Below are 23,022 nucleotides of genomic sequence, written 5' to 3'. Positions count from 1 at the left end.
CTGGAAATACCTCAAAGGTTGTGCCTTCCCCCAGAAGGTACATCTCACAGGCAGTGACTAAGATGCAGTACAAGAGAGCCAGTCCAGAGCCCAAGCCTCCTACCCCTATATTATACTGCTCACCATACTAAACCAAGTTCATAAAAATGACTGCTGAAGTAATCAGGTAACTTGGGAGGTTTTCACAAACTGCCTTACTTTGTCTATTTGCTTGCATAAATCATGAAATTTTGCATCAATTTAGGTATTTGTAATGTCTCAAACTTCTGCTGCCTTGAGGAACCTGGGTGAAGATTAGGTTTGACTGGGGCTCTTCTCAGGAGATTAGACTTAAAGGTCAGACTTAAAGGCTGGGATCTCTTACTATAGGTCTCAGAAAGCAAATATAAGTTTATGTACTGTAGGAGGCTCATGTCTAAAACTGGGATAGTACTGTAGGTGGGCTACTCCAAGTCAAAGACCCTGAGACAAAGATTTAAACTGGACTAGTTTATTTGGGAGGTGATTCCAGGGAGCATCCGTAGGGGAGGAGGAAAATCAGTCAAGAGGAATCTTTAAGGGACTGTATAAAACACATCTCAGAATTGGTCCATCTTAGGGGCGGGGAAGCTGGGGAAATTCATGATGATCTCCTGTGGGGAATATGAGCTTCCTGGGACTTCGAGCCATCACGGGAGGAAGGCTGGTGTGTTCCTAACAGCCTGAAAAAAGCAGTCAGGCTGAGCGCTGCAGTGTTTGCAGTAAGAAGCCGTCCACATGCAAGAGAATCCTCATGGCATTCACTAATGCCAAGGGAATTGGGGGGGGGCACCGACAGCAGCTACCATCGATAAGGAGACTGGAACTGGGTAATGGGTCCAAGGGTTAGAAGGGAGAACAGGAGCCGTAGCATGCAGCCAACATGGAGCACATAGCAAAAACAAGAAAGAGCAAAGAGAGAACTAGTGGAGCAAGTAAACGGGGGTGGCCTGAAGCAGTTCTGAAGAAGATTGTTTGTGGTTGCTAAGAAATACTTACCCAGCTTGCATTGGTGTATTGGACCTATTTCATGGGGACAGATGTGGTAGACTGAGTGGTGATTCATAATTAACAGTACATCAGCAATTCCTGAGACCATCTCTGTAAGGGGGAGTGAGAGGATAAATATCCCCAATCCTTCTAGAAGAAAATTGTCTGATCTCTGCCCAAGGACGTTCCTAGCCAGAAAAGCAAAAATCTCACATCTAATGGCAGATATGTCTTATAGCTGCCACGGTGTTAAGACACGCATATCAATTTCATTCTGGTTTCAAGTTTAAGAAGAATGTCTTGGATCCTGACACCCACCAGGGAACACTGTCTGTGCAGTGGAGGTTGTTGCTATTTAATTTGCTTATCTCCTAAGCCAGGGTAAGTGAGGTCCATTACTTAGGAGATTTCCTGTTTGAATGAGCTGCTCTTGTAAAACTGTAAAACCAACACTACACTGAATAATGTCCAGGTGCATTAATTTTCAAATTTGAAGGTCCATTAGCCTTCCCTGGATTTCCTAATAGAAGAAGGAGCAATATAAAAGTCTAGGAGGTGCTATTGGAAAGTGTTTGGGAGCCTCATCCAAGGAAAAATGAGTGAAAGCCTCAATGATGATCATGTGCCAGTGTTTTAATCAGAGGCCTCAGATTAAGTCAGTGTGATACCTCCAAATCAGTTGTGGCAAAGCAAACCTTGGCCTCTCTCTTCTGAAGCAGGTTATTTCAGAACTACAGCATAGCAAGAGCAGAAGATCAGGCCTCTAAATACATACTTCCTGTGAAGGTCAACTGCATCCAACAGGATCCTTCAGCTCTGCTGCCTGGCTTTGCTCTGCTCATCCCCAGTTGCCTCGACCTTTACTAAAGTCCTGCCCATAAACAAGTATCCTGGGCTCAATTTATAGGTACCTAATATTGTAGTCCATATATTTGCTCTGAGGATGGGTGGTTGCCTTTGAAGACCTGAAGGAATTGTAATGAAAGAAAGGGGATGTAGAGGAGAAGGAAGAATGAAAGATGGTAAAAGTGCAGGAGTTCAGACTCAAGACAAATCTGGGATCAAACTGTGGCTCACACAATCCTGGTCATGTACCTTGGGACACGTTATGTAGCCTTGCCCACTCTAAGGTTCCTCATCTATAGAAAGAGTTAACAGAACCCCTCTCCTGTGGAGAGGAAGTGAATACTGACTGCATCCGCAGTGTTTGTGTCCAGTAATTGACTGCTGCTGTTGATAGGCATTGACAACCGAGGTTACATTACTCCTTTAGATGCATGATATAAATTAATTTACTAATAAAATCTAAGTTGTTCTAGAAGTGGGTATCTCTATCTTCATTTTGAGATTGAAAGAAATACAGGCTCAGAGGGCCTGAGTAAATTGTTCCAGGTCCATGGCTGGTGAGTGAGGGAACAGGAATTTAATGCAGGTCAAAGTCTAGGCTGTTCCCACCACCAGCTGCTTCAGCCTGTGTCCTGCAGACATGCTCACTCACATGCTCTGATCTACTGGGCATTTAACTGGGTACAGACATTGCTGAAGGATGCTCTCTGTGGGGTTGCCAGGGGCCATGCATGGTGTCCATCTGGGTAGCTGTATACACTGCTGCCCTCGTCTCACATTTTCCATGGTTGAAGGGGGATTTTTCACACTGTCAGAGGAAGATCTTGAAGATTGAAGTCCAAATTTCTCAAAGTATAATCTGGGGCTTATGGCAGGCTACCAAGAGTTTTCCTGGTGATCAGAGGACTGATCCAAAATTGCATGACTTTTTTTTTTTTAATTATTAAAGTTGATTTACAATGTTTCTTCAATTTCTGCTGTACAACAAAGTGACCCAATCACACACAGTTCCTGTGCTGTACAGTAGGACCCCACTGCCCATCCCTTCCAAATGTGACAGTTTGCATCTACCAACCCCAAACTCCTCATCCATCCCACTCCCTCCTTCCTTCCCCTGGCAACCACAAGTCTGCTCTCCATGGCTGTGATCTGTTTCTGTTTTGTAGACAGGATCATCTGTGCCATATTTTAGATTACACAAATAAATGATATCATTGTTGTCTTTCTCTTTCTGACTTAATTTACTTAGTGTAAGAATCTCTAGTTGCATCTGTGTTGCCGCAAATGGCATTGTTGTGCCCTTTTTTATGACTGAGTTCTATTCCATTGTATATATATGTACCACTTCTTTGTAATCCATTTGTCTGTCAAAAGACATTTAGGCAAGTCTTTTTTATTTATATTTTTTTCAGTTCTCACAATGCATCCATTTTTACTTTTGTTTATGATCACGTGAACCACTGAGGCCTTTAGTCTAAGGTTACTGGAATTAGGCATTCATCATTTGAGGTTAATGCATTCCCAGAATTTGCTGACAAGTCTGACTTTAACACCTGGAAAAGCTGCAGTGGCCACACAAATACAAGAGATGATTAGAAAATCCACACTTTTAAGAAAAGACCTCAATAGTGTCATCTTAATTGGTCCTTTAAGTTGTTCTCCATTAATGAACACTTAGGCATTCTTACTCTGTGCCAAACATTTTCTAAGCGCTTTAGAAATGTTAACTTGTTTTTATCATTATAATATTTCTCTGAGGAGTTCCTGCTGTGGCACAGGAGGTTAAGAATCTGACTGCAGTGGTTCAGGTCACTGAGGAGGTGCAGGTTTGATCTTGGCCCTGGCGCAGTGGGTTAAAGGATCCAGCATTGCTGCAGCTCAGATTCAACCCCTGGCCCAGGAACTTCCATAGGCTGTGGGTACAGCCATAAAAAAATAAACGAAATATAAAAACTAGCAATATAATATTGAAAAAATAATATTCCTATGAGGTAAATCATTTCATTACTACTATATTTCAGTGGGAAAACTGAGGCACAAAAGAGTTGAGCAAATCATCCAAGTCACACAGACGGTGGGTGACAAGACAGGATCCGCTGTCAGGTGGTCTGGTGCAGAGTCCACATTCTTAGTCACTGAACCTCTCCGTGTTTTGTCTCTGAAAGTTATTCTTAGTTTCACTTTTTTGTGGCTTGTGACACATAATGCTACATATTAACATATAAATGGCCTCAAAGTTTCTAATTACTAACCCTTAACAACTGCAAACACAACATCATCTACTGAGCTTTCACTTTGTGCTACAGTTCTGAGCATGTTTATTTTAATATATTAACTAATTTCATCCTCACTCTAACCCTTTCACTCTTTCATCCTCATATTAGTTCTACAAATTAGAAGACTGAGGGGTAGAGAGATTTAGTAACCTACACAAAATCACATTCACACAGCTATGAAATCATGAGGCAGTGTTCAAACCTAGGTAGTCTGACTTTAGACCCTATGCTCTTAGCCGTATCTTACCACAGGTTAAAAAAAAAATGGGTCATCTGCACCTTGCCAGACTGATTTCCAAACCAGAAAGTAGTGAGAGGTGGGGTAAATACCATGGGGTGGGGGAGGTTGAACCCCTTGCTACAGGCCATTTTCAATACAGTGGCAAGAGTGGCTGGTTAGAGTCAGCATGCATGGAGCAGAGGAAAAATTCTCATATTGGACCAGCCATAGCCTGCTGTTCGCAAAGAACCTGAATGGGAACACAGAGACAATACAGGAATAGGGTGAACCTGACAGACTCAACTGACATAAGGCTCTGGGCCAGAATGGCTCTGCAACTCACCCTGTGGCCACAAGCAAATCACTTGTGTTTGCTAAGCCTTGAAGTTTCCTCATCAGTAAATCATGAGTGAGGACAAATTTTGTGAAGAATTAAAAAGATAATAAGAGTAAAATTCTTAGCATCATTTATGCAGCTCATTACTATTTAATAAATGATGGTGAAGCATATCCAATTATTCCACTTATATCATTTTAAAAAATGAATAAGCTCATGTCTCCTTTCCAAACTCATCATAGCTATGGCCTCCCTTTCCATACAGAAGCCCCTTTCCTCATTCTCTGCACCCGCCTCCAGTTCTAATTTGAATTTTTTCACTTTTCATCTGGCTCCTTGGAAAATGATAATAGTGTAAATATTTCAGATATGGCCTATGACCTTCATCAGTCCTAAAGGAGTAAAGGATTATTTTGCCAGCAATGTGGTATTCCAACGGCTATATTGGTAGCATCTTACACCATTGCATTTGGAGGTGCTGTGCACCTTCTCTGTTCCACAGCTCTGCTTTATGCAATTTGGTGGGTGGCTGTGGCTTTTGGGTTTGTTTCAGAGGCAATGACTTTGCCAATGCAATCTGCATAATTCTTTTTACTTGTCTTTGGAAGGGGAGACCTGCCAGATCTACTGACTGGCAGGCCTGCAGGCCATGAGGTTCCTTTGTCCCTTTCATGCCAACAACAACAACAAAACAGAGCTCAAAAAGCTGGGTCATTCCATTTGATTCCAGTGCTAAGTGTCAGCACACAGAGAAATAGTATCTGTGTTCCACTAACACAGTAAATACTTAATGAGTGTATGCCCTTTGGAGTTAGGGGCAACTCTTAATTCAAAACCAGACTCAATTAGTTACCAACTAGGTGATCTTGGGGGAAATTACTTAATCACCCTGTGCCTCAATTTTTTATGTATAAAACAGGAATAATTACCTTTGAAAGTTTACCCAGAAGGTTAACAGAGTTCTTGGTTGAATATAAAACATGTGCAAACAATGGCAGGTACTCTGAGTTTGGATAGGATACTTCTTAAAAGTGGTGCTAAAGTTTCCCTTCCCTTAAATGATGTTGATGACCATTTCTACAAGGAAAAGAACAGAGGGTAATGATGCTCTACTAGGTTGAAACAGGATCTTTTTTATTTTTTTTTTTAGGGCCGCACCTCCCTCCGGCATATGGAAGTTCCCAGGCTAGGTGTCAAATCAGAGCTACAGCTGCCGACCTACACCACAGCCACAGCAACGCAGGATCCAAGCCATATCTTTGACCAACACCACCACTCACATCAATGCTGGATATCTAACCCACTAAGCGAGGCTAGGGATCAAACCCCCATCCTCATGGATCCTAGTTGGGTTTGTTAACTGCTGAGCCACGAAGGGAACTCCTGAAACAGCATCTTCCTGGACATTTTTTTTTCTTCTACATTCTTTCCTCCAAAGAGGCAAAGAACCTTCTGATTAGAAGTGGGAGTGGATGGGGTTTGGGATTGGCATATGCACACTGAGGTATATGGAATGACTGGCCAACAGGGGACCTGCTGTATAGCACAGAGAACTCTACCGAATATTCTCTGATAATCTATGTGGGAAAAGAATCTAAAAGAGAATGGATGTAGGTACATGCACAACTGAATCATTCTGTTGTACAACAGAAATGATCACAACCTTCTAAATCAGTTATACCCCAATAAAATTTAAAGGTGAAAAAAAGTGCAGAAGTGAGCGCACTCTCCTTCATGGTCCTCCTCTCCAAAGTGACCCTCAAACCTGAAGGACAGTGTAGAAGTCAGGGTCAGCAAGTCCTGACAAGACTTTGTGGCCGCACTGTACTCTGCATAGGAGAAACCACATCAATGTGGAATCAAAAGATGCAGATCCTTGGGGACTAAGCCCAGCAGGATTAGGGGACTGGTTGATGAAATTTCTACAGACAGCCCCTCAGTCATAATGTGAGATGCTGGCCATTGCAGAGGTCACACCAGGCTGCCAAGTTACTTCACTAAATCCACTTGAGGCCACCTGGCTACATTTTCCATCAGGCAGACTGAGCCTGAAAAAACAAAAAGTGTTATTTTAACGAAGCATTAAAATAGTTGTCATGGGGAAAACTAGAACTTTATTAATGGACTTCCTGACTGACATAAGAGGGGTTTTTTTTGTTGTTAATTTTTTTCATATTGTATTTCTTTTTTAAAATTAGAGCTGATTTACAATGTTGTGCCAATTTCTGCTGTACAGCAAAGATATATATATATTCTTTTTCTCATAATATTTTCCATCATGTTCTATTCCAAGAGATTGGATGTAGTTCTCTGTGTAAAATAGGACCTCACTGCTTAGCCACTCCAAATGTAATAGTTTGTATCTACTCATCTCAAACTCCCTGTCCATCCCACTCCCTCCCCCTCCCCCTCCCTCTTCCCCTTAGCAACCACAAGTCTGTTCTCTACGTCTGTTTCTGTTTTGAAAAGATGCTCAACATCACTATTGATTAGAGAAATACAAATTAAAACTACAATGACGTACCACCCCACACTGGTCAGAATGGCCACCATTAATAAATGTACAAATAACAAATGCTGGAGAGGATGTGGAGAAAAGAGAACCCTCCAACACCATGGGTGGGAATGTAAATTGGTACAACCACTATGGAAAACAGTATGGCGTTTCTACAGAAAACTAAATATAGAACTACCATATGATCCAGCAATCCCACTCCTGGGTGTATATCCAGACAAAACAACTCAAAAAGGTACATGCATCTCTGTGTTCATTGCAGCACTATTCACAATAACCAAGACATGGAAACAATCTAAATGTCCTTCAACAGTTTTTATTTTTACACTAAATCACATGATGGGGAACAGACTAGAAAGCCTGGGCCCTAAGGTTTTTCAAAGATTTTCAATTTTCAAGGCCTGAGGCCTCTCTGGTTATTCATCTGTTTTGGGCCTTCCCTGCTGAGAGCAAAGTATGTAGTTACTCCCCTGATATGATTAGAAAGGTACTGAGATCAACACTCATGTACCAGGCGCCCTGCTGAAATACTCCTACCTAAGGCATCGTAGCTTCCATGAAATGAAAATGTTCTTAATATGTCATAGTCATTATTGGTGATTAATACCAAATACTCATGCTCAATATTGCAAAGAATATTGTTCTGAGAAGGAAAGATGTAGGTCACAGATAATATTAGGAAAGGAACATACTTTCATTTTGAATTTTCAGAGAGAGACAATAATCCTAAGTAGAAAGAGTGACTTTGGGAGGTGTGATATTGTGATTTATAAGACAAATGTATATTTGGTCTTTCATATAACAAAAACATTATTTTTCATATATTTTTGGTCAAGTCCAAGATCTCAAAATCCCAGCTCCCAAAACTCTTGGAATTTCCTAAGTGTTGAGAGTGACCAAGGAAAATACCTAAGGATGGGAACTTCGAGCCAACTATGTGATTGGATATGGGAAGCTTTCAATCCCACTCTCAGATCTCCAAGGAGGCAAGAGGGGCTGGAAATAGAGTTCAATGGTCAATGATTTAATCAATCATGCTTATGTAATGAGGCCTCCCTAAAAAACCCAAAAGGATGTGGTTCAGAATGCTTCGAGGTTGGTGAACATGTGGAGAATTGGGGAGGATGGTGCATCTGGACAGGGCATGGAAGCTCTGTGCTCTTTCGCCAAGCCTTGCCCCATGCATCTCTTCTATCTGGCTATTCATGAGTTACATCTTTTTATAGTAAACTGGCGATCTAATAAGTAAAATGTTTCTTGGAGTTCCATGAGTCACTCTAGCAAATTGAACCTGAGGAGGAAGTTGTGGGAACCTCTCATTTATAGCCAGTGGGTCAGAAGTAACAACCTGGGCTTGTAAGTGATGTCTGAAGTGAGGGTATGACAGTCTAGTGCGACTGAGCTCTTTACCTATGGGATCCGATGCTATCTCTTGGTAGGTAGTGTCAGGATTGAATTGTATGATACCCAAATGATGTCCGAGAATTTCTCAGTGGTGGCATGAAAAATAACACTTCCACATGCTGGAAATGAGTACAAAAAGCCCAAAAGAGGACAGAACTTCAAGTGAAAGTAGGGCACACTGTGAAACACTGGGAAGTTTGGAAAGCATATGAGCATCTTGGGGTAGGTGGAAGGATTAAAAAGAGGAATGGCACCCTAAGATTCCTTCTTATATCTTATCATTTCTCGATTCCAAGAGAGCCAAGAAGGGTTTATAGTAGACCCTGTAAAACTTCACAGTTCTCTGAAAGTGTGTCTCAGAATTGCAACAAATGGCCTGGAAGCTAATGTCAGAACACACACATCCAGACATATGGAGAACTGCAAGTTGACAGACGATGAGTAGTTATCCAGGAATTACATGATAGTGACAGTGCTATTTCTCAAAGCTCACATGCCAAATTCCAGGCTACTTCATAGAGCGAGGCTTTACAAGTTTTAGCATGGCCTGGAGACAAAACCATTCAGGCTGTTCCAGCAAAGCACAGACCTCCATTTGAACTCCCTATTGTTAATAATTACCTTTGTCCTCAAGTCATGACAGCTAAGCAGCACCCAGGTCAAATGTGCCCTAATCCACAAACTAGAAAGCATAAATTTAATTCTCCGCCATTTCCTTTTTCCTTTTTTTTTTTTTTTTTTTTTTTTTGGCTTCCTTTCCCTCATACCAAGCATCTATTAATTACCAACTCCAATTCAATGAATATATCCTATTCTTCACCCCCATCCCCACTGGTTCAAACTTCCTCATTTGTTGCAGGATTATTGCGGTTGCTTTCTATTTCTTCTGTGATCACCACTGCATCTATCCTATGCACTGATGCTCTCTATTCAAAATTCCTTACAACAGAAAAGCATGTTCTCAAAAGCTATTCCATTAAGTGATCTGGCTTACTTCGACTCTTCAGATTTCTTTTATGTTATTTCCAGTACGAACCTCATAACACTCCTCAAATATGCGGAGTGCTCTTATCTCTGTGCTTTCAGACATACTTCTCTTTTGGTGTGAAATGTGTTTCCGTCTCTTAGTGAGCTCCTCCTTATCCTTTAAAATTCAACTAAAGTATTACCTCCTCTGGAAAACTTTTCTTACCCTCCCCTATAGACTTTGCTGCTATTTCCTTTGTGCTCCTAGAGTAATATTTTTTTTCTAGGTTCTGTTTTTGTTTTGTCTCTTTTTCTTTTTAATTTTTTTCCCCTTTTTTGGCTGCCCCGAGGCATAAGGAATTCCTGGGCCAGGGATCAGATCCCAGTCACAGTTTTGACCTATGCTGAAACTGTAGCAATGTTGGATCCTTTAACCCACTGAGCTGGGCTGGGAATCAAACTTTTGTCCTGGCTCTGTAGAGATGCTGCCGATACCACTGCAGCAGAGTAGGCACTCCCAGAAGTACTTTTTAAGCACATTTATTACCACAATTGAAACTTCTCAGTTAATTATACTATGAGCTCCTCACAATTGGGGCAGATTTCTCCTCTCTTCCCTATTTGAGGAGTATCAGTTGGATACACTGTTCCGTAAGCATGAGTTTCTGTCTTCTTTTTACCAAAATCTCTATTTGCTCATCAACAATATGAGGGCCTTGGTTGAAATGGGTATTACAAGTCTTTCTAGCCAAACAACCTTTAATCAGTTAACTCATACACAATATTTGCGTGACTTCTTCAAGTCTTTGCTCAGGTATCATTTTCTCAGTGAAACCTTCCCTGGCCATCCTATATAAAATGCAACACTCTCTATTGGCACATTCCTTTATTTATTTATTTATTTATTTATTTATTTATTTATTTATTTATTTATTTAATTGTTTTGGTCACACTCAGGGCTTGGAGAAGCTCCCAGGCCAGGGATCGAACTCATGCCACAGCAATAACCAGATCCACAGCAGTGACCACTCCAGATCCTTTACTGGCTGAGCTTCCACGGAACTCCATGGCACATTCCTTTTCCCCTTTCCTCCTTTATTGTCTCTATAGTATCTTCTCCCTATCATATACTCCGTAATTTACTTATGCATTTTGTTTATTGTCTCTCTCCACAAGAATGAAATCCCTGGGAAGGCAGGAAATTTGGCCTATCTTGTTCACTGCTGTATTTCTGGCACCAAGAATGACGCCTGGCATATAACTGGCTCTCAATATCTATTGATGAATTAACTCTTAAATGTTAGAGGTGAAAAATTCAAAGGGATCATCTCATTAATCAGATTTTTTTTTTTTAATTGTCAACGACACCTAGTCGGTGGCCAAGCCAGAATTAGCTATGGAAATGAGGCCAAACAGTGGGAACTGCAGGCTGACTGACAACTGTCAGAAGCAGGGCAGTATACCTGGAGAAAAGCAATGCAGCTACCGATTAGTCTAAGAAGTATACTAACCTAGGTGGATCCTGCAGATTAATCTGTCACCGCATGCCCACATTCTCTTATGCAGGGCATAAGCATGATCCTTTTTGCATTTCCCCATAGGACACACTGTGACAGTGGAAGGGGGTCCCACCCACAAGCGCAAAGCTAGAGAAGCATAACTTCCTGCTTCTCCTTCTTTGTTCTTCTCTGAGAATGCCTGCCCCTTTGGAACTTGGGGACCTACTGTCCTTTCTCCTGTAGGAAGACAGCCGCACTGGGGCAGTGGGGGTGACAGCAGGCAATTCTCAGTCTTCTTACTTTCCATTGCCAAAGGGATATACCAACCTAACCAGAAATTCTCAGTTGTCCCAAGTGAGGAGATCCAGAGACGCTTAGAACACAGCAAATCAGCAAAATCTTGCATCTGGAACAAAAAAGCCACTGTAGACTAAGATTTTGAGACTATATAAAATGTCTACAAGCATAGGGTACAGGGGCGGGTACTAGCTGGAACTTGCTTCCCAGGAAGCAGACAGGACTGGCTACTCTGCAGCCCAAACCAACAAAGGTTGTTTAACACTGCACAGATCTGAGGAAACTTCCTTTTCTGTCTCCATGAGATCATATAAATCATTCCTATACACTAACTTGGAAAGGAGCAGGGGGGAAATATGAGACTCTGAAAATTTTCTTAAAAGGGCTACCCCGCAAATTGGTCCCTATGGGAAAGATAAGATGAATTATAGGAAAACAGAGTAGCCAATTTGCTTTGCACATCTGTGTGTGAAAGGTGAGTATTTTTTGCCATCTCAGTGCATTTAAAGTTTTTTTCCCAGGATTTTTGAGAATCTATGTGGAACAAATTTTTGTTCCATGGAGTGATACATAAAACCCAAGCTAAAATTAAAATTCCTATTTTAGAGCCATGACCCAGGTAGAAAGGAGATTTGTAGATGCAGATAGAAGATGGTCAGCAGAAGACAGAAAACAGGGACAAATAAAAGTTCTCTCTAGATCCCCTTCTTGATTTGCAAAGTTCTGAAAAGGAGAGTCAACATTTCAGAAAGGGAGGCCTGATACTATCAGCATCAATTCAAGACTGGGACATATTTGGAGAGGTATTTTTGGAAAATGAGAATGGACTTCAACAACTGATCAGACAGAGCATACCCAGCTAGTATTTAATTAATTAAGTCCACATGGGGATATCCAAGGGGCCAGCAAGTAGATTTGTCAGTCTTGTGCCATCTAGCTCAGGGAACCGTCCATCTCTTGAGCCAAACAGATGAGGTTAAAGGATATTTATCTCCTAAGAGTAAAGACAACCATGGTTGCAGACTGGTTTGTGGCACCAACTTATACTCCCTGCTGCCTTTAGGTAGAGTTAGCTCCCTATCTGCACTTTGATAGTCAACAGCCACTAGAAAGTTATCCCAGCTCAAGGGAAACATTTCTGACACAAAGTCTGCAGCTCCTAGAGGGTGGGGGTAGGATGAAGTTGATATTGAAGATGGTATTGAGAAGAGGCTGTGCCTTCTTGAAAACCAAATAGTAATATAATGTACAAGATTCTGTCAGCACCCAGATTTTCTATCCAAACTTGGCAGGGGGATTGTATAGATTTTAATAGAAAAATAAATGTAGGCTAATGATCAAGCTCTCACATTCCTGGAGAAAAGGAGAGAAGGACCTTAATCATGAATAAATATCTTTTGCAGGAATACAAATATTTACTGTGCTAGCATATAAGTTCCCCTGTCATATAGCACTGGGCACTATATCTAATCACTTATGATGAAGCATGATAATGTGAGAAAAAAGAATGTATATATGTATGTGTGACCGGGTCACCTTGCTGTATAGTAGAAAATTGACAGAACACTGTAAACCAGCTATAATGGGAAAAAAATCATTTAAAAAAATGAAAAGCAGTATAAGTTCCAACTATCTCCCAATTTAGAATTCCTTATCAGAGCTTATCTCTCTGTTTCCTATACGCTGTTCAACTGCTTTTTAGAGTTAGTTATAAGGCTGAGGTCAGAAAAGAGAAGACAGAGTCCACTGCACAAGAGGGATGCTAACAATAGTAGTAGTCGTCTCAGGCAGAGAAAAGGGAAGAATTAAGAGGGAAATATGTTTCTTGTATTCTGGGGCAATTTTGAAAAAAAAAAAAAGTGAGACAGAAAAGTGATGTAGGCATCTGCTAAGACCTTCATTTTTTTTCCACATGCAGTTATGAGTCAAAAAGAAGAGGAGTGGTACTTCATAAACCTCTAAACAGCTTTGAAGGAGCCCAATGATTAAGGCCAAATGTCAACCCCTTCCCCAGAAGGTATCAGAGTGTTGATATAAGACTTCAGAAGAAATCCTTCTTCATGACGCCATCTGACATGAAGCGAAACTAGCAGAGCTGGGGTGGCAGTGAGAGGTGGATAGGTATCCTGAGCTAGAACTCATGTCTTTCAATAGTAGCTCCATAACATGCAGGACACCCAGAAGTTCCTATTACAAGAAGGGGACAAAGTGTGAGAGCATTGCTGATCCTAGGGATAGCAGGGGCAGGATGCATAGATTCCCATGGATGATGACTTTGAGCCTGGGGACAAAGCTCTGGGGTCTGAAACTGCTTTGGTGACTGTCAGCACAAAAGCTGGATAAGGCAGTAGTACCTCAGAGTAGAGGACAGACCCAATCAGCTGCTTTCAGCAGTGTTCAGCTAAGATCCATAGGATTTATATGAATCTGAGGCTCCCTTTCCCCCGACTGCCATAAAATCATGTTAACCATAATCTTTTCCCACATATCTGATTTATATTAGAGAAGTACAGGCAGAAAGAGGAAACCTGAGAGACTAAGCACATGCCCTAAAGAACCTGAGCATCTGCTTAAAAGCATTGATGAATTATTGTACTTGACTCAGTCTATCAGGTTACTCTAAAATGTATACACTGCCCATTTCTCACATGCAGTTGGTTTGTGAAGAAGATGAGTGATGGAATTTTTAATTAAAAAATAGTTTGAGCATCTGAGGTTAACAGAGTGAATAATTTTATAATTCTGCTATGTTATAAATTAATGAGGAAATAGTGTCCAAAAAGCCAATTAACAAGAAAACTCTTTTATTGATAGAAAAGCAAAACAATTTCTCCATGAATTCTAATTTCGGTTTTATTCTGTCAGTTGGATATATACTCGAGTTCCAAAATCAGTTAGTTTTTTTTTTTTTTTTTTCTTTTTTCTGTTGCTGGTCTTGTTGTCATCATTATTTCTGTTGTTAGCCTCTCTACAGAAACAACCCAATGAAATCATATGCCTCTGCCTCACACAGGTAGGACCACCTTGGTAAGACACTGTCCCCAATTAAAGCTAATTAAATTCTTATTCTTAGCTAAGCATTCTTACATGGCACCAATTTAATTATTATGTTGGTGACATTAGTAAGTGATTTCAAGCCATCAGATGTTTCTCATGTTATCAAAATAAATAAAAACCAAATCAGAAGAATAAGATTTATGTTCAATCCAAAGACTTAATACCCTATATAGATAGCTCAATTTATTCTAATGTAAACTAAAACATCTAGGAGCCACAATCACTAGTTCTAAAAAACAATGGCCCAGATAAGCGGCTTTTCAGATTTAGACTCAAAGTCCAGATTCACATGGGAATGGACCTGAGGAGCCTGACCAGATTAAGTTTTAGGTTCTCATTTAATCTATAGTTTCCATGTAATATCAGCCGGCAATTACTTAACTGCCACCCACAGAAAAGCATTTAAAGCATGTCTGCACGATGGAAAATGGAATTTTAACCATTATCTAAATGACTTAATTGATACAGATAAAAAACGTTTGAAAAGTCAGATGCCAAAGTTTTTTAAAGCTAATTTATCCATATTCTCCCAAAACTACTTATCAAACTAAACAGATAATGGTCCTATTTTCATTTTACCTTTTGCTATGCAGATATGTTCTATCTCCACACCACACATAGATTGAAAATTAAAAATCAAGCCACAATCCAGGTTTGTGGTCTAGATGGCCCTAAATCTCTTCAAGGGATTTCTGCTTTCCAACTACACATTCAGGCCACAAGGATATGGTCATAAATTCATTATCATTGCTACATTTAAGTCACTAAGAAAGGAAGCTTATCTAATTACCAATTCCCCCGAGCCAAACGGGACTCTCCCATTTCATTAAATAAAGAGAAAGTCATTCAGATTTAACTCCAGAGAAATAAGTGCATGCATATACCTGACTTCTCAGGATCCTCTCTGCATAAGAGGATGGAAAAACTATTTGGTTTCCATCTCATTCTTGTAATGACAGAAAAGAGAATACAAAAAGTCCATTGTAAATTTGTACAAAATGTATGCATATATAAATACATATCTATGGGTGTATATAAAGTCTAAAGAAGATTATATCCATCTATATCTTGAAGATTCAGAATCCCATACAGTTGACATAATGGTATTCTTGCTCCAATTTTCTTATCTTTAAAAACAATAAGAATCAAGCATGCCACCTTATGAATACTGAATAGCAAGTGCAGAAGTTGAGCTGTAGCTATAGGGATTTGAAGCAATTAGTTTGACGGGACATCAGTGAATAAAATCCTTAAAATAAATTTATCTATTTCCAGATTGCCTTTTGGTTCATATAAAATGAAATCCAAAATGCCCTGTTGGTAGCATCCCAAACTCCTGAGACTGTCAGTTGAGCTCTATAAGAAGCAATACTTTAAACAGGGTTTGTGCAAATTGCTTGGATATGTGCTTATTGCAGTAATTTGGTGTGGGGACTGGCATTAATAGAATTTTATGTAATTCTCTAACTCATAAAAAAAAAATCTCAGGTGACACCATCAGAAGCTTATAGAGTTCTCAGCATATTAACTCAGTATGAAATTTGACTCACAAACCACATCATCTTCACACAGAGCACTATTAAAAATATTAAACCATAGCCAATTAATGGAGAAAGGCATACATATTTAAAGGTGTACAATAAGAGCATATTATAGATGTGTGCCCATGTTTAGAGGTATCAAGATCTTTTAAAAACAATATATGTAGTGTTTTTATTTATCCTGTTTCCTCTATCCCTTTGGGGAAAAATTATACAAGCTGATTTCATAATTACCCCCTAGAGTGTACAGGCTGCTCCTTGAAAGGGGATTATTATTGCATGCCTTGAATTCACTATGATTCATAAGGCAAAAATGTATGAGTAGCTTCAGCACCAAGGAAATGGAATCATCATCCAGCACTGCTCACAACAGAACATCTTATTGCTTTAATAAAATGGGAAATTATTCACTGTAAAAAGTGCACCAAATAAGGGGGAGAAAGTAATATCCATACACTTAGTGGAGCTCATTGGAAATGAGGAAGCTCCCTTCTGAGTCCCTAATTCTATTCAAATTTCAAGTCCCAAAGTCATTCTGTAATAAGGTATTAAATAGCTACAGCTAGATGAGGGTGAGCTACAAAAATTAATGGGCTTTCTTCTTCACAGTGCCTTAGTCATTCTGAAGTACAGTGTAGAGCTCTGATGCACGAAAGGATCCCCTAGTGGCCTGAGGGAGTTAATGCACTCTTTTACTTATTACTAGGAAGTGACTAAGGCACTGGAGAGAATCTGGTTCATTGTTGAACATATTGTACCCAAAGATTACACCTAGTCTTCCTAATATTACAACATAGCATGCTTAGATGATGATCCTCTGTGCTTCAGGAAAGGTCTTGAGTGGGTATCTAATGGGTGATTAAAATTTAGCTTATTAAATTATCTTTATAAAAGATTCAGACGGAGTTTGGGCAATTTAATAGATAACCTAAGACCTTAGAGGTAATTTTTTTCTCTGGATAAGAGCACATATGCCACCAAGACAGAGAATCTAGAACTACTAGTTACTTGGGAGAGGGATGCACTTAGGGGCACTGTTACCTTACATCCTGCTGGCTAGTAAGGATTCTTTTGGTTGAGATTTTTGTAAAACATTCTCATCATACATTTTCCAAATTTGTTCCCCCAAAATGATGCCACTGCATACAATTAAGATTATAATATGCTTCTGGCCCCTTCTATCATCAACCCAAGGGAATCCAAGTGGCAAATAACCAGAGGTGGAAGCCATCTCTAACATCGATGGCCTTGTCTAGCATTAGGAGAGAAAACATCAATATTGATCTTTTTTCTCACTTCCTTTTTTCTTAATCTTTCTTCATGCATTCATTTAATGAAGTTAGACAAGCCAGACTGAGAAAGAGAAAGAGAGCCCCTCTTTTGTTGCATCTCAGATACAGGCACAGGTTTCTAACGAAATAAGCTGCAAACATTTTTATCCTATAAGCGGTTACTGGGTTTAACACCTCTCTTGAAATTTGCATGTCCAGTCATCCAAATTGCCCAATGTCCCCACCAATCTTACCCCCAAACACATACAGTACAAGCAAGCACACACACCACTGCCTCCAGGTGGTAACTGCATGCAGGGAGGACTACAGGCACTGTTTAAATATTATCCATGTTTTAATAGATGGCATTCCTGCACATCCATTATTTGCTTGTTTTCTGTTGTGGTTGTTTCTGTTATCCACAAAAGAAATAAGAAAACATATGTATCATCTTTTTATAACAGTCTACTACAGAGTAAGGTACAAAAGAACACTTCTGGAAATAGCCGGGCCTGCACCACTGAATTCCTCATCCAGTGGTTACCATTATATCAACAGCTGGAAATTAAGAACAAGAATATACAGTTTGGAGGACATAGTACAGAACTATAGTTTGCTTCTGTATTTGGTACCAATATAATAAATATATAACAAAGGTGCACTTGTTCTAAAATTTTAACAGAAACATTCTGGTTGGTTAGATACTGCATTTTCAGCACTGCACATCACCTAATACTTTTTTTTTTTTTTTACAAAAAAAGGTAACTTATGCAATGTTTAATAAGAAGTAAAATAATAGTACACACAAACCCGATTGTAGAAAAAGAGGAAAGAAACCACCAGAAAGCTAGGATAATCACTTTCCAAAACAGCCCTTCCTCCGCCTGCACAAACCAAAAAAAGGTAACCAGTTCTGTGAGGCAATTTCAACACCAGACCTGGCTGGACAGCTCCATGGATCCTTTGCGAATCCTGAAAGTGCCTCAATCAAAGGTGTACAGGTGGGGGCAGGGCAGGGAACAACAGAAAGCAGTAAATTCTTTTTCTCTCTCTCTTTCTTTCTTTCTTTCTTTCTTTCTTTCTTTTTCTTTCTTTCAACTCATTTAAAGGTTTTTAATGTACTTATATGCTCGGCCAGCGAGGGACGTTTCCAAAGGTAAATTGAAATGCCTGGCTCTGGAAAAGAGAATGGTTAACTAAAGGTACGAAGAGGGCTGAGTGGAGAGCGGTACCTGCCATAAACATTTTTCTGGGACTGTCTCTGTGGCCTCTTGTAGTCCTGGTGCTTAACGTATACGTTTCCTTTATAATATACTATTGCCTGAGCCCAGCTGAAGGTAAGAATGGGGAAGGAGGGAAGCTGAAGGAAAAGTGAAAGCTATGGGGGTGGAAGGGAAGAAAGGCAACTGAACCTTAACTTGACAGCTATGTACAACACACCGGGCCCCCTCCACTCCCTTCGCTCTGGGGGTCAATGCCTTTTACGTATCTGGTAGCTTGTCCGGTTTCTCCTCCTTATTGTGGGGGGCGCAGGGTGAAGAGGGAAGACGTACCATGAACAATGAAAAATTATGTGATTTGTCATGCGCTTGGATCGTGTTATTAGTATTATAATAATTACTATAAATATTAATAATAAAGTAGTATTATCAGCGTTATTTCTTCTTCCGAGACTTTCCTCGCCCAATATTTATTTACAAATACCGCACAGTGCCTCGGCGGAGGAGAAACGGAGTAGGGGAAGACGAATAAGGAAAGAAGAGGAGAGGGAGGCCACAGGAAAGTGGAAGAGGAAGGCCGGAGGGGGGGAAAAAAAGCAAGGAAGGCAAAGATGCTGGAAACGAGGAAGGGAAGAGTAGAGGGGCCAGACAATCAGGACAGTATCACCGTTTGCAAAAGGCCCTCGCCAGCTGTGTCCAAACAGGAGGAGGCTGTGTGTGCTCCTTGCGGGCTGGGGGCCGGTGGAGGAGGCGGAGGAGCACAGGGACCCTGGCACGGGAGGCCAGGGGAAGAAGAGGAGGAAGCGTCGGAGGGGGCGCAGAAGGCAGAGTCCCGGGCCTGCCTTTCCAGTCGGGTTTCTTTTGCGTGGATTGGGGCCTGGCCGCCAGCTGGTTGGGGCAGCCCCCTGCCGCCGCGGTTGCCGCTGCAGTGATCCCGCTCATATTCCTCCTGAGCCCTCTGCATCTTCCGCTTTTTCATCCTACGCTTGTGGATGTGGAAGGTGGAGAGGGACAGCACAATGAGGCAGAAGATGAGGGTGACCAGGACAATCAGCACCAGCGTGGAGGAGAAGGACTGGAAGAGCTGCTGTCCCACCTGCGAAATGCAGGTGCCGCCACCGCCCCCGGCGGCGCCCGGTCCCCGGGCACTCGCGTTGCCGCTGCCGCTGGCGTTAGGGGAAGCAAAGGTCCGGTTGAGGAGACACGGCGGCAGCGCCAGCCTCAGCTCCTTGGGCGCCCTGGCACTCATCGGCGCTGGGCTGGGAGGGGCCGGGCCCACCAGACTTCCTCTCTTGGCACACGGTTCCAACCAGCCAAGAAAAGGACGGAGCCCACGCCACCCAAAACTACTCCCTGGCGTGGGAGGGGATGAGCGCGCGAGCGAAGAACTGAGGAAGCAACTGTGGGCAAGCTAGCTGGCCAGGGAGCGAGCAGTGCCCAGGAGATCCTCTCCGGCCCCGCCTCGAACGCGTGTCCGCGCGCCCTTTTCCTTTGCCAAGGCACCAGGCTGCAAAGAGAACAGGCTTAGTTAGGATCTGGGCTGCTGCTCACGGAGCATGGAGAATCGGAATAAGCGCCGCCACTGCAAAGCGGCCCTCTGGGCAGACTGCCTCAGCTGGGCGCTGCCCATCTTCTCCGCAGACCACGGACCCCAGCCCACCCGCCCCTGGCGGCGCACCAAAGCCTCCAATTCCGCGCTCGCGCCACTTGCCGGGAAGGGGTCAGCGCCCGCACCGCAGAGATGCCGATTACTCAGCAGATAAAGCAGCCTCCCTGGGCCCTCCACAACTTTCTAATTGCAAGAGACACGCAGCCACCTCGGAACGCAGCCCCTGCTGCCCAGATCGCGGACTCTCCTCTTTACTGCGCCCTCAAAGGAGGTCTGCGCTTGGATCCTACCCCTCCCAGCACCCACCCCTGGCCGCCAAGCCGGCTCCTTGTACGCAATTCTCCCTTCCCTTCCCTTCCCTCCCCCTCCACTCTTCCTCCCTGGACGGCGTCAGATTCCTTAGGTCCCATTCCTATGGGGATAACCCTGGAGCCACATCCCACTCCACTCCGCCTCTGTCCGCGGCCGTGGCTCACGCGCAGGATCGCGCTCCATCCTTTCTCCAGCCTTCTTCCCTGGTACCTGCCCCCACCCCGACCAAAAAATAAAATAAAATAAAAAACCCGCTGAAGCACCTTTCTCAGCTAAAGCACATCACTGCAAACACCCCCTCTCCCCGTATCCCTGTGACACCTCCCCCCCACTCAACAGTATCCTGCTTCTTTGTAAGGTGGCTGGAAATGAAAGGAGGGTTCCCGCCTGCAAAGTTTGGGGAACGGACCTTCTCTTGGGCCTTCCAAGACGCAGCCTCAGGGCCCCGAGGCTCTTCCCGGGGACCAGAACCAGGTAGACCCCCCAGGGCGCAGCAGAGCCCCCTTGCCGCTCTCAAGAGGCAGCTGCAAACTGTTGCACTGCGGAGCAGCGAGGCAGCGCGCAAGCCCGGGCAGGGGCGGGGGCCAAAGCTTCGGCCAGGGGTGCCTGCGCAGGCCGCCCGGGCTGCCCTACCCACTCGCGCCCGGCCACCCGGAGCATTAGCCGCACCATGTCCCTTACCTGGGGCCGCCAGCTGGCTGCAGGGAGGGAGCCCCGCCGCGCGGCTGCAGTGGTGGCTGCAGAAGGCGCGGAGTGAAGGGGCCAGAGACCAAGCCGCGCTGCTGCCGCCGCCGCTGCCGCTTCGGGGAGCTCAGCTCGCAGCCTATTGCCAGAGAGGCCGGTGACGTCAGACAGCCACCGCCAGGGCTCCAAGCCACCCCTCAGGCCCCTACCCCACCCTCATACCCCAACACCTCGTCCTGACAGAGCGACTCTCTGCCACAAATGTTCCCAATTCCCTGCTGTTGCCTGCCCAGGGGCTGAGGAGTGGCCCCCACATTCACCCTGTAAGCCACCCACCTTCAGCACTTCTGAGAAAGGGTTGAAGCTTCAGTTCTCTGGCTGCCTGATCCCTCGTCCTCAACCCTTTCCCACGTGGTCCCAAGCACACGTTTTCACACTCTAGAGCTCTGTCTCCTCTCAGGGCACACAATAGATTTTCTCCCTCTGCTGACAAGGATCTCCTCCCCCTCCAATCCTGAATATGCTGGCCTGGCTCTGAACAGAAACTGCGTGCATGAGAGAGGCATTTCTGAATGTAAGTGTGGCAGAACCTGAAATACAAACCTGAACATGTATTTAACATCAAACAATCCAAATGAACTCTTCATCAGAGTCTCCAACTTGTTTTTAGGCCACCCAACTCAGGATCCTCCTCTCCTCTCTCTCACACACTCATCTCCAGGCCCAAGACCCACTCCATGGACTAAATACTCTATCTTCACAATCTAGACACTCATGAGCACAAAAAGCACACAAAAGGCTTATAAGGCAAAAAGACAAAAATCACTCAGAGGAGTGCAGAAATAAACTACCCTAGGAAAATTCTGAGCATTGCGTCTTTGACACAGTACCCTTTCAGTGGTCCTAAACCTTGTCACAGTGGCTGGTGCCTTTCTGTAGTATTAACAATAGCTTTTCAGTGCAATGGATAGGGACTTCCCGAAAGATTTCTCAACAGCCTGCTGACATCTGGGCAGAGACTAATCAACTATTGGTTTAAAATCCTTGGGAAAATATGAATAGTGCATTTGGTTACAGTAGCCAACTTCGAAATAAAGTACTCTCATTTTCCAACTGTAGAAAACAGTAGATTCAGAGCTAGTGTGTGGTCTTTGAAGCTATTCAAATGTCTTATTAAATGTGCATTTTCTTCTTCCTTTCCTGTTTTGTTTTCTTCCTATCTTGGAGTCCAACCGAGTGCCTGTACAATACTCACTGGCTAAAGTGAGTGCTGCAGGGTACATCACTGCTTTTTCCTGCTATGCCTCAGAATTGAGAGAAAGAAGCAATGACTAATGCCCACCTATCTGCTTGTATTTGCAAGCAGATAGTTTTGTAAAAGAAAGAGGGGTTTGACATGGGAAGTAAAAGTTTGTTTGTCTGTAACTTGGGGGGGGTCCCCTTCTTCTGGGCTTGTGTTCTTATCAAGTCCTATTCCAACTTTTCCTTTTCCTTTCCATGCCCATGATTAGATACAGAAGAAGAAATACTTTATTTCCCCCCAAAATTATGTTTTCATTTATTTGAATAAAAGCCATCATTTTTCTTCATAATTATTTCAATTAAAAAAAAATTCTACTTAAGCTGATAGTGCAGTACATGCTGAATAATGAATACTTAAGAGCATGGACTGATGCCTTTGGCTGCCAAAGTCACAGAGTTAATGACAGACAATGACTCCAATGCTGGTTTAGCTTTTCTCCTGGAATGAGGACACTTAATGCCCTGTAAAAGTCACCTGCCACATTTGGACATTCTAACTGTGATGGGCTCAAGGACTAGAATGGTGAGCCTTGTTTTCACTGTGATCACTAAGTAAGACTTCACCATTGACATGCAATGCCCCATTTTTGCACACTTTCTTTGCTCCTGAAAAGTTGGGTCTAATCAACATTTTGTAAAGCAGATCCAATTTTGAATA

At 42.7% G+C, this 23,022-nt stretch overlaps 2 protein-coding genes across 20 annotated transcripts in view; both read right to left on the bottom strand.

Annotated features, from left to right (window-relative positions):
* LOC100511522 (uncharacterized) overlaps window positions 1-23,022 on the bottom strand; it is a 680,138-nt gene that overhangs the window by 347,541 nt on the left and 309,575 nt on the right. The gene's annotated exons all lie outside the window — the stretch shown is intronic.
* C9H11orf87 (chromosome 9 C11orf87 homolog) lies at window positions 14,156-21,543 on the bottom strand. Of its 5 annotated transcripts, none has more exons than XM_021102343.2 (2): window positions 21,399-21,543; window positions 14,156-19,964 (listed from the first exon to the last, which is right to left on the bottom strand). In XM_021102343.2, the coding sequence occupies exon 2, from the start codon at window positions 19,704-19,706 to the stop codon at window positions 19,110-19,112; it is 597 nt and encodes a 198-aa protein (XP_020958002.2). In that variant the 5' UTR covers window positions 19,707-19,964; window positions 21,399-21,543; the 3' UTR covers window positions 14,156-19,109. The 5 variants fall into 5 exon arrangements, with proteins under 5 accessions (XP_020958002.2, XP_020958000.2, XP_020958003.2 ...); XM_021102341.2 differs by lacking the exon at window positions 21,399-21,543 and adding an exon at window positions 21,060-21,206; XM_021102344.2 differs by lacking the exon at window positions 21,399-21,543 and adding an exon at window positions 20,788-21,133.

Source organism: Sus scrofa, chromosome 9, assembly GCF_054392235.1.
Source record: "Sus scrofa isolate SSC_HxYL_T2T_F1_AM1 chromosome 9, Sscrofa_HxYL_maternal_Yorkshire_Landrace_v2.0, whole genome shotgun sequence".
NCBI classification, from domain to species: domain Eukaryota; kingdom Metazoa; phylum Chordata; class Mammalia; order Artiodactyla; family Suidae; genus Sus; species Sus scrofa.
Note: the sequence above shows the minus strand (reverse complement) of the source record. Positions and strands in the feature narration are given on the sequence as shown.